The sequence below is a fragment of the Leptidea sinapis genome, chromosome 22 (genome assembly GCF_905404315.1).
Source record: "Leptidea sinapis chromosome 22, ilLepSina1.1, whole genome shotgun sequence".
In the NCBI taxonomy this organism is placed as follows: Eukaryota; Metazoa; Arthropoda; class Insecta; order Lepidoptera; family Pieridae; genus Leptidea; species Leptidea sinapis.
In genome coordinates this window covers 7,638,082-7,650,172 of record NC_066286.1, presented here as the reverse complement: position 1 = coordinate 7,650,172, position 12,091 = coordinate 7,638,082, and the positions used below count along the sequence as shown (strand labels likewise).

Here is a 12,091-nt window from a genome sequence, read left to right as displayed (position 1 = left end):
AGCCCAATGCAAAAGTCAAGCTCGCGTTTAATCACACTCAGCTAAGATTTACGTAAGTAAAGTCTGAGTAAAATCTAAGTACGCTCTATAGATCTCAGACTAAGTACCAGAATTTTAAGGGCTATAGAAGATCAATCTTTACTGGAAATTTAACTGTTTTTTATGATCATAACGAGCAGGACTTCATCTGATGGTAATTGATGACGCTAAGGATTCTTGAAAATCCCAAAAATTCTGATCGGCACCATAATTGCACTCGTCTCCTTGAGACATAAGAAGTTAAGTCTCGTTTGACCAGTAATTTCACTACTTACGTCGCCCTTCAGACCGAAACACAATAATGCTTTAACATTACTAAGTCACGGCAAAATACGAATAATCTACGCCGCCATCCTAGGCAAAGGAGCCTCCCACTGTGGTAACTAAAATACTTGCCTCATAACAAATCCTACACACACACGTAAACATAACAAAATGTTCATACAATGTAAGCTATCCTCATCAACTCGTAAAGTCGAAACGCTAACTGCGATACAGCTTATCCGCTGAACACTATCGCCCGAAGCGTGCACAGCAATTTATTGGGCTGAGTAATAAGATTATAGCGATTTTTCAACTTATGAGAGTAAAATTCAACGACTACATTATTAATGTCTAGCTACGGACTTGCTGTTTGACATAAACATTGACGCACAGTAAATAACTAACTCACAATCACATTAAAAAATTGTCTGAAGCAAAACTCTGCCTACACGTCTAGCACGTCTCGCTCCACGATTTGCAAAATGCAGAAAGGATGTGAAAAACACACTATTCAAGGCATACTGTTTAGGGATGTACACCTGCCAGCTGTGGATAACGTTTTCGCAGAAAGTTATGAGCAGAATAAGAGTCCAGTTCAATGACGCGTTCCGAGCTCTCCCTTCCCGCGGTGCAGCAGAACGTCGGGCATGTTCGCAGACGCTATGTTCTTACACTTTTTCGCGATAATAAGAAAGAGCGCTCACACGGATTGCGAGAGTTCGCGGGTTCGAGTTCCGCATCGTTCACAAAATTTTGATTTCAGTTTTATTTGTGTATTTAATACCAGAAGTGAGGTTATCCCTTTAAAAACATAACAAATTGATTAAAATTTAAAACCACTTCGGAAAAATTTAATATATTAAGTACAATCTTTGCAAAGTGAAAAATACTGCAAACGTTCCGATTTACTTGAGTTAATTAGTTAAAAATACCGATCAAATTGAGAACCTCCTCCTTTTTGAAGTCGGTTAAAAATAATTTAACGTAATATTATGAAAAACCTTATTAAGTGGTAGATGCATCAGTCTACATACACTGTAAACAAAATAAAGATATACTTAATGCGAAGTATACCTTCATTTGTTTATAAATATTTAGTCGAACATTTTACAAAATGTTGTGAAATATGAAAAAAATGATAACCCTTAACCGACAATAACAAGAGTTCGTCCCTAAAGCACCGATGATTTATGGCACCGTAGACACCGAGTGTTTGATAATATATTCATTTCATATCTTACTATAACTGTACTTGCAATAATAATTCAAAGTTCGTCTCAAAAAACAAATAAAACTTTCATTAACTAAAATAAACGACTCGAAATTGCAATATAAATAATCATTAAAACTTGGACCAGCGCTTAATATAATGTTCAGCAGACGTGCCGTACTACGCCCGATACAGATGAGTAGGGCCATTAAACGAGCGTTATGTATTACAAGAGGATTATCGACGAAACAGTTTGTTCAGAAACTAATAGTGAGCTAGGAGACTTGTGCATTAGTTAGAATTAGTTAGTTGAGTGAAACAAGTGAAATTTCGAGTAAAAATATATAAGTAAGTGAAAAATCTATAATGAATGATAATGGATGTTGATCGTAAAAATTCCCAGAAAGTAAATTATGCTAATATAGATATAATAAGATAATATTATCTAAAAATTTAAACATTAATCAATAACAATAAGCCTACTTCCTACTACTAGCGCCGAACATGACATCCATCCTTGTAAACTAGTTAAGGTAGCAATGTGAGTATTGAATTGTTGTTTGTTCACATGGGCTTAAATTTGGCTTGTAATCTTAAATTTATTAACTTGAACTGGTACTGAAAATACAAGCATAGCCGTAATATATTATTACAAATAGATAATACTCGAAGATTAATTTATCTTAATCTAACAAGCACAGTCTGGCGATCGTGAAATTCTCATATCTCAATCGCTAACCGACAGGTTAGTCAAACTTCTGGCGCTCAAAGTCAAAAAGTCAAAAATTACTGAATTTACCATATATTCTTAAAAAGTTGAGCTCGTTAGTCATTCACGAACTTGATGTGTTTCAACATTACTCCCTACAACATATTATTTTAGTGACCTGCCCAACGACGTTAGTCCTTTAAGAATGAAAGGAAAAAAAATATAGACAATGGCCACTAGTATTGAACCTGAACATTTTTAATTAAAAAATTTATGGAGTAAATAGTAATAAAATCTTCTGTGTAACTCATACTCATAAGCTTTCGTATCATTTCAGTATATTTCGATTTTTCAATAATTTTTCACATCTCCTCCCGCTTTGTTGGCGCCTGTCCAGAGCCATCCACATAAATATATATGTGAATGACAGAAATGAATTCGCTAGGTCAGTTTCAAGTTCAAATTTCCAACTTAAAGTTGGCTACGTCAACCAAATCAGTAAAAATATCAGTAATTTTATGAGCCGATATTGATACTGTAGAAGTGATAAGTAGTTTAAATTAAATGATTATTATTTATTTACAATAATTAAGTTTCGAATAAGAGATTGTGAAAATAGATTTAAAAAAAACTAAACGCATCGTCCTGGCCAACTAAAACAAATGAAAAATTGCTAAAAAACTACTAAATTGCTCTAAACTGGTTTCCAGAATTGCTTCTACTTTTGAATTGGAATGTTACCCAACTTATAATAATAAATAATTTAAAATAATAACATAAATAGATTCTTATAAATTAATAAAAGCACTTAAATTTAAAATGAAAAAAAAAATCATAAAGCTATGTTTTGTAGGAATATCTTTTCTTAATGTATGAAGCTTGAAGATAAAAAATCTATATAAACTATTTTATATAATTACCTTAGTCTTCTTAGTAAGTATCTGAATATAACATTCGGTATTTTATTGTATGTATAATCTAAGCTCTTATTAAAGCACATTTTTGTTTCAACGCCTATAAAAATTTTCAAATATTAATTAAATAAATAAGTACTCGGAAAATATGTTATAGTGGCATTTTCAGATACAATAATTATAAATATAATGAGAATAATAATGTTATTATTGTAATTCAACAATGAAGGTTGAAAAATGTGGTACATGACAGTAAATTAAGTAATCTATTAATATTAGAGTAGCATAATTTTGTTTTTAGAGTTTTTATTATCAGTCAGTGTCAAGACAAGAGTACCAAAAATAAGAGTTTAAATTAATAAGGGCAAATTAAACAATTTATTTATTTCAACGTCTCGGTGTCTTTATAGTCAACATATTCACGAGTGAGAAGTGTTAATGCCAGTGGAGACGACCAGAAAGGAGTTCCACAATCTCTATTGATGCCAGTAGGTGATACAAGCGATTGTAAAAAAATGTAACACTACTGTACTGTTTTAGCTTTAAGATCTTTGTGAGGAGAAAATAAATAGATATTATTATATTATTATTATTATTATTTATAAATTAAAGCTGTTCTACAATTTGCACTCATATGTACGACTCCTTGTCTTAGTGGTAATTAAAATGATTTTTAATAGGATAATAGGTTCTGTAGTACGTATTAGTAGAGAAGAAACGCAAACGCTATTGGACAATTTTTAGATTTTTCTCCATTATAATATACAAACCGCAAAAATTGACATATGTATGCTATCCAGTGCCTGCATTTTGAATAATAATGGAAGATGTATATTTTTACTAATATTATAAGGCAGGAGAGATTTTTGATTGACCGTGCTAATGGCTCTGGTACTGGCTTTTGTGATTGATAACGAAATTCAGAAGCCAGACTGTTTATTAAAATGCTATGAGTCTTCGCAAGCCTAATACATTGGTAGTACATCAACTCCAAAGATAGAGAGTGCACTGAGATAACCTCCGTTTCTACAACCTTATAGTCGAACCTTAAAGTCCGCGATACTACGAGTATCTTTTATAAATTAGCCACTATAACCAATTTTAAAAAAATTGTCAGTGACTTCTTTTCAATAATTTTACACAAGTAAATCCGCGGTGCTTGTTAGGAAATATGACGTCAATGTTATGTGTCATAGGCGTTGAAACAGCTTGTGTAATGGCCGCACCGTACCGCGCCGGAACGCGATGCATCAGCGATCAATGCATCGCGACTGCGCGCTGTGCCGTGAGGGGTCGCTGCTCCCGGTCTCATGCAATACGAAATACGACCGACTTCGGTATTTCCCACTCGAAATGGGGTTACCATACACGTGAACAGTGCTCTTTATACGCAATTCGTTCCACTGACTTACAGAGGAAATTCGATCAAGACAACAACAGAAATACATCAATACTAATATAGTACATTTTTTGGGAATAAAACGACAATAGTTATAACTAACTTTTAACATTCATTATTTCCGTTTAAGTCAAATCTAATACTAACAGTAACGCTGACTTTAACATAGACTGCGAAATATGTTGCACTATCGTAGGTATTCCTTGGCACAGTTAAAGTTAAATAGTCAATATCGAATATTTATATGACACATTTGACACTTCGCTATTTAGCTATTTACCATTAACAATAGCGTTAACCGGCGAAGATTGGTTACGGTTAACAGGTAAAGTTATGACGTCATATAAGAATTGTCAAATAATGCAACACATTTTAGCCTAACCGGTATTTTAACATGTTTGTTATTAAAACAAGTGTCAACCTAAGAGTTTACATTGCCGAAAACCTAAAGTGAAGCAAAAATGCATCACTCGGTGATGGATACATGTTTTCTCTGTTTGGAATAGAGACGACAGTTCTTTGAGATTGAGGCTTATCAGCACATAACCCCGTATAAGACTTGTCCAAGTGCCTTGCCGATTCGACAGGAGAACCATTGTCTGATAGGTATCACTGTCCTTTTAATTTCCTCCATATTTGCCACAATGAGAGGTAAAGTAAAGGCTGTTCTCGTAATTTTAAAACCGTAGGCGTTAAGTTCCGATTCCATCAACGGTGTGCTCTAAATTCTATTTATTCTCCTATCATTTCCGCCACAAGTCAACAACATTTGAACGACAAACTCGCACGTAGTTACCAACATTATTGTACCAAATATAAAATATTCCAATTACTATTAAAAGAGTTATCTGATGTTTTAAATTGTCAACTCCAAACGTCAAAATTTTTCTGAAGACTCATCTTGATCGAAGGCAGTAATTGACGTTCTATATTGTTACGAGTTACGATTAATGTAACTTCGTCACAGTCGGAACCGTCAATTTGTGTTACAAGAATACGTAATTTAACTTTTTGACATCGCTTCGATTCTATTCTCATTTTGTTAGGGCTAATGGGCAGCTTACCTGTCGACTGAGACCTTAATGATAATAAAATATGGTAAATATTATAATATTAGTCGTTCTCCGCGCGAACGTTTTTCCATTTTAGGAATGGATATTCGCTGTCCACTTCTTTTTCATGAAAAAACTAGCAAGAAGAGCCAAGTGTCGTAGGATTCTTGAAAAACCTAATATTCTTAGCATTGAAATTGCGCCCGTTACCTTAACACATATCAAGGTTATACATGTTGTGTCTTGAGAACAGCATAAGTGAAAAATGTACATTTTACAGGAGGGCGAAAAAAATATTTATTGGAATATCTTTTTCAAATTCAAATTCAAATATTTTTATTCAAAATAGGATGTGACATCACTTAGAAAGTAAAAAAAAACTACAACCCATTCCAAAATGAATGCCTCAGGCCTGAGAAAGATGTGCGCAACAAACTCAGCGCCTTTTTTAGCTTGGCTTTTATGAGTAATTCAGCGACTCCACTTTTTTATTGAGAAAATCCGTCAAAAAATCCTCTTTTCACTAATTATACAAGCTATAAGTTAAAGTTAATACTTAACTAACTAGTAATTTTCTATTTTTTTAAATTACGCGACTCTTTATTAGACTGTTTTGTTTAAAGAAAAGTGTATGTATAGATACGTCTATGTTCTTTAAAAAATTAATATTTACAGAAAAAATAATCGTAAATACATCAAGATGCAATGAAATTAGACTGAAATGGAAGTAATATTACGCTTTTTTTTCAGAATTGTGCATGTTTTAAATAAGTCCCCCCCACCCATCAAATAAAAGAACCATTTTAGAATACGGTACATTGTAATTTTTATACCGAAATTCCAAAGCGCGGTCGCGGTATGACAATGACGCGGGTAGAAACTATGTATAATAAAATTCAAAATAGACTTATATATTATTAAATAAAAAATAACTGTAGAGTGAAATCCACGAGAGTCACAAAAGCTAACAGTTTTAATTGCTTCCGGCGTCATAAGGGCACTCGCAATGAGTCGACGAACATGCTCAGTTTAATACTAATTGTTGATAGTATTCCAGTATCAAAGAATTTAACTAACGGAAATCCAGCAAGATAGAAAAGGAAAGTGAATCTCTATTGTTTCTGTAACCGGTTTTGGTTCAGAAGTCGTAAACAGTCAGCCACGCATAGATTTGACTCTTTAGTATTTTGAACAACTCATTAACAAATCGAGGTTTGTCCCGCATTGTCGGGCTGGTCGTCTGTATATTTTTTTATAGTGCCACTCAGGATTCTTGAAAACCCCAAAAATTCTGAGCGGCACTACAACTGCGCTCGTCACCTTGAGACATAAGATTTTAAGTCTCATTTCCTCAGTTATTTTACTAGCTACGGCGCCCTTCAGACCCATAAACTAGCCGGCATCTTGTGCAAAAGAGCCTTCCCACTGGTGAAATGGTAAGTATTTATATTATTTAAATTGATAAGTGTCATTTAGGGGTCCAAATAAATGAATGTTTTTTTATTGACTTTGACTCAGTAAAAAAGAAATTCTTAACAAGCAATTTCATGATATACCCAAGAAGAATGCATTGTCACCGATCTGTGTGGAAATACCTTTAACCTTTACACAGACGTCATGCGGGTCTATGAGCCAAACAGATGACTCATACGAATTCTATAGTTATTGTAAGGTCACGGACTTTATACAAAGACAAGACACAGAAAAATCATATCTCTATTAGTCAAGCTTTTATAACTATATATTAATTACTAGTTACGCAAGTTTTATACAAAACTAATTTATTCTGTAGTAGATATTCAATATCTTTTAAATAAAACAAATCTTCACAAAATCGCGATACAAAAGTAACTGTTGATCGTAGATGGGTGAAAATTTGAAGTTTTATTTTTTTTTTAATGCTGACATAAATCAAATTTAAAAAAAAATGTCAAAAAATTAAAAAAAAAAATCGTGTGGACCACCCTTAACATTTAGGGGGATGAAAAGATAATAATAGATGTTGTCCGATTCTCAGACCTACCCAATATGCACTCAAAATTTCATGAGAATCGGTCAAGCCGTTTCGGAGGAGTTCAAAGTTAAACACCATGACACGAGAATTTTATATATTATATTTACAATTCTATGATTACATTAAATTAAAATTATCATTACGGGGAATTGTACCAAGAATACTGGCAGTATTTCCGGGTTGGATAGCTAGGCTGATCCGTTTACCGAAATAGCTGCCAGCGCTTGGGTTTCCAGTAGCCTTATTGAGGCGAGTAGATAGCACTTTGTACATTCTCCGCGCCTCAGGGAACCACAGGCCATTTTCCCTTGGGTCGCCCTCACGGGCCTCGGGGCGATGGCCCCTTTCAGTGATAACATCACCGCCTGAAACTACAGACAGGGCTCTGGGTGGGACCAGCCACGGGCCAAAAGTCTCGAAAAAGATATAAGTCTCACTGAGACCAACATATTTGCGACGCTTGCTGTCTTCGGCACTCGAAGCAGCAGCCCCAGCACCAACTGACGTAGCTTGGACATGAGAAGGAGCCAGAGTGTTGAAAGTTACGTCCCACATCAGCGCCCTTCCCTCTTTCTTTTGGGCGTATCGTTTTTTAACCACTTACCAGAATGTCATAAATACACTGGCCTGCAAAAGTAAGTATCACACTTTTCAAATTAATTTTTTTTCTTAACTATAGAAGGTAGAGATTTAAGATTAAAAACGTTTTGTTGCAAATTTTATAGGCTTTAATTCTTAAAAACTAAAATTATACATTAGTTACATTTTTAACTTAAAAAAGATAAAACAATGAAAATAGACATTTTTAGTTTAGTGTAAAAAAATTCAACTAAAATGTATTACATGTTATTTAATTTTTAATAACTGGTATTGCCTCCTCGAGCTCTGATTACAGCTTCGAGCCGGTTTGGCATACTGAACACTAGGTTTCGGAGCCGATGTTGGGGAATATTCTCCCATTCTTCTACCAGGGCCTGCTTTAGTGCCCTGAGGGTACCACCACATAGGTCTGCGATTTCTGACTAGCCTCCCAAGCTCATCCCAGGCGTGTTCAATCGGGTTGAGATCAGAACTTCTTGATGGCCAAGCCATCACGCTGATACCGACCTCCTGAATATACTCTTGTACGATATGAGCCGTGTGTGGCCGGGCATTATCATGCATCAGCATGGATCCATCACCCATATTTGCTAAATACGGCCCTGCATACTCATTGAGAAACTCTTGAGCATATCTTTGCCCAGTGAGGGTACCATTTTCTATGGATTCTAGCTCTGTGCGACCTTCTGAAGATATGCCAGCCCATACATGTACTGTAATTCGGAAACGTCCACTTTGAAAAAGGAATGGTTTTGTTTTTGATGTTTTTTTTTCAGCCAATTCTTAAAAGAAGGTTACCGACTATAAAGTTTATATGTACAAAATTAAATTCTCTTTGGAGTCCTTTTTATTTCGAAAGTATATCTTGTGAACTTAAAACGTTATCCCAATTTTAAAAGTGTGATACTTACTTTTGAAGGCCAGTGTATAAGGATTGACATTGAACATCTAAATAAAATACATATAAATAAAATTGAATTTTCTGTTTGTGATATTGAAATAACCGTTTTTTACTGTATATGAATATATATACGGTACATACACCAAAATAACATTTTTTACAACTTTATCTGTCTGTTTGTTCCGACTAATCTCTGAAATGGCTGCACCGATTTTGACGGGATTTTTATTGGCAGGTAGCTGATGTAATAAGGAGTAACTTAAGCTACGTTTATTTTAGAAATACTTTATATGGTAAAACAACGTTTGCCGGGTCAGCTAGTTTATAAATAAATGCTTTAGATTTTTAAGATGCACAGGCAAGTTAAAATATTTCTTGTAATGTATGAGTTAGATTTCAAAAAGCACTTGAATACTTCTACTTGGCAGACATCGATCAAACTCTAGTTGATATAGTTATAACTCCTACATAAACATCTAACAATGCAAATTAAACCTTACCACCTTATACATAAGGTTCAAAGCTATTTACCAAAAGCAACTAGTAATGTATTCTAATCGAGCTCTTCATCACGAAACAATTAATTATTATAAGACTATTGAAAAAAACGGAATATTTATTGTAATGATTGAAAAAAAAAGATTTTAATTTTCATATGAAACTTTTATTATTATTAATTAAGTATATTTGTTTAAATGGAACGAAGCGACCCGTCACCAGCTAGTAGGTAAGGTTATATGTATCTGTTCCTCTTCAAATTCAAATTCAAATATTTTTTTAAAATTGGATGTGACATCACATATTTAAAGTCAAAAACTACCACCTATTCCAAAACGAATGCCTCGGTCTGAGAACAATGTGCGCAACAAACTCAGCGGGCTTTTTATTTTCTATTAAAAAATTATGTTTACAAAGTATTATTAAATTATATTTATTAAATAGCCTGAGGGCGGACGCTACATTCCCAATCTGTGGTATCATTGAGAAAGTCATTGATGTTATAGTAACCTAAGCACACAAACATTTTTTAACAATTCTTTTGAATAACGTAATACTTTTGTTTTGAACTTTTTCTGGGACCTTGTTGTAAAAGCATTTACATTGCCCCATAAAAGGCTTACTAACTCGACTTACGGCCATTTTCGAAAATCTATCTATCCTTAGTTCAACTAACAAGAGGTAGACAAATCTATCCTTTTACGCTTACTTACATTTCAATAATTTATTGTCTAACATCTAACCTATATTGGACATAACTATGGATAGATAAGATCTTGTCATTAAACGGTGACAGCAATGTAGCCGTAACTAAAGATACGTTATTGAAAACGCCATAAGCCGAGTAGTAGGCATTCCAAGTTTATGTCTGTTCCTGGTGTTAACATTATGGTTATGACAGTTTCTAGCAAATTCCCTTATGTGCCTATGAACATATATTACATTATCAAGAATATATTGAGAAGCAACAGTCAAGATGTTAATTTCTTTAAATTTTTCTTACCGTCTGTTGTCGAGATATGTCTCGTAGTCGTCCTGGGCTTTGTCGTCATGCATGTCGTAAAGCTCGCTATAGATCGCAGACTCGACTCGTGACGGATCCAAGTGGTAGTTGGGGTTCTCGTACGAGAGAAGACCATTCTCTGTGGACAATGTAACGGTTCATTTTAATTACTTTCACTGCATATGACAAACACTAATTTGCCTGGGAGTATGTTACGATTGTCTTTTATTTACGGAAAAGGCAGTCAAATGAGCGATAAGTGATGTGACAGAGAGGAATTACAGGAGCGTTGCCGGCCTGTCGTATCATCCTGGAAACACTTCAGTAGGAAGCTCATCCACAGGTTGGTTGTACGTGAAGAAAGTTCCTTGAAAACAGCACTGTGGAGGAACGCCACACATCCAGACGGTAGGGGATGATATCTCAATTTGTGGCGTGTCGTGCGAAGGTGGAATTCAGCGGCTGGAATTAGGTCAAAAAGCTTTATGGAACTCATGATAAATGCGGTAGAAGACGCACAATGAAGCGACGTCTCTACGCAACGCCAAGTGATCTAGCCGTTCAAAGAGTCTTTAACAATTACTTATTTTATAATGTTAAGGGAATATTATTAAACTGGGAGAGAGTTTCTCGAGTAGTTTGTTCTCACTGAGAGCGCATTTGTTTCCGAAACGACAGTATGACATCTAAAAGAATTGTCGTCAAACCATAAATTACAAAAAATTTAAGTTTTTTTTCGAAAATCGCGCAAGGAAGATACCAATAGAAGTATCAAAATAGTAATATGAAACACAAAACGATAAAATTGTTGTTAATTTTGTGAAAATTCACGTTAAAATTTATTATTCCATTTTTTTATATTAACACACTTTTATACAAATTATCTTGCCCCAAATTAGGCATAGCTTGTGCTGTAGATTGCAAGACAACGATATATTTAATACAATATGCTTACTCAAACATACATACATAAATATATACAAACTTCCATGACTCGGAAACATAAATTCTTCTTATAAATGTTTGCACCTACCGATATTCGAACCCCGGACATCTAGCTCAGTGGGCACGGTCAGTAACCACTGGGCTATATGGGCCTTCAACTAAAATATTTTTTACTGTGATTTTAAATTAATTTTGGTGGAAACTGAGAAATTGTTCAACTTAATTTTTATATTTTATCCCAGAAGAAAGGGTTATCACTTAAAAATAGCAAGTTGTTAAGATTCGAAACAGTGACAAGTCAATTTCCTTATATGCCATAATTGAGGTTGAGCAGGTTATCAAATGCACAGTAGATCCTGTAGATGAGTGGTTCCCAACCAGTGGTCCACGGAAGACCAGTAGTCAGAATATGGTCGTGGATCGCGGACCAATTTCAATACATGCAAGCTGCACATTGTGAAGAATTATTGATTTCACGAGAAGTGGAAACAACTTCAAAAGGTATCGACGTCATGAACACGATATCGGAATATTTTCATAAAC

The 12,091-nt window shown here is 34.5% G+C and overlaps 1 protein-coding gene across 1 annotated transcript in view; it reads right to left on the bottom strand.

Moving 5' to 3' along the window:
• The window catches only part of LOC126970813 (protein Fe65 homolog), a 105,160-nt gene that overhangs the window by 27,005 nt on the left and 66,064 nt on the right, over positions 1 to 12,091 (bottom strand). The window contains exon 2 of the mRNA XM_050816936.1: positions 10,604 to 10,742. Within this exon, the coding sequence (XP_050672893.1) occupies positions 10,604 to 10,656 (53 nt within the window). The 5' untranslated portion in view covers positions 10,657 to 10,742. The remainder of the gene's footprint in view (positions 1 to 10,603; positions 10,743 to 12,091) is intronic.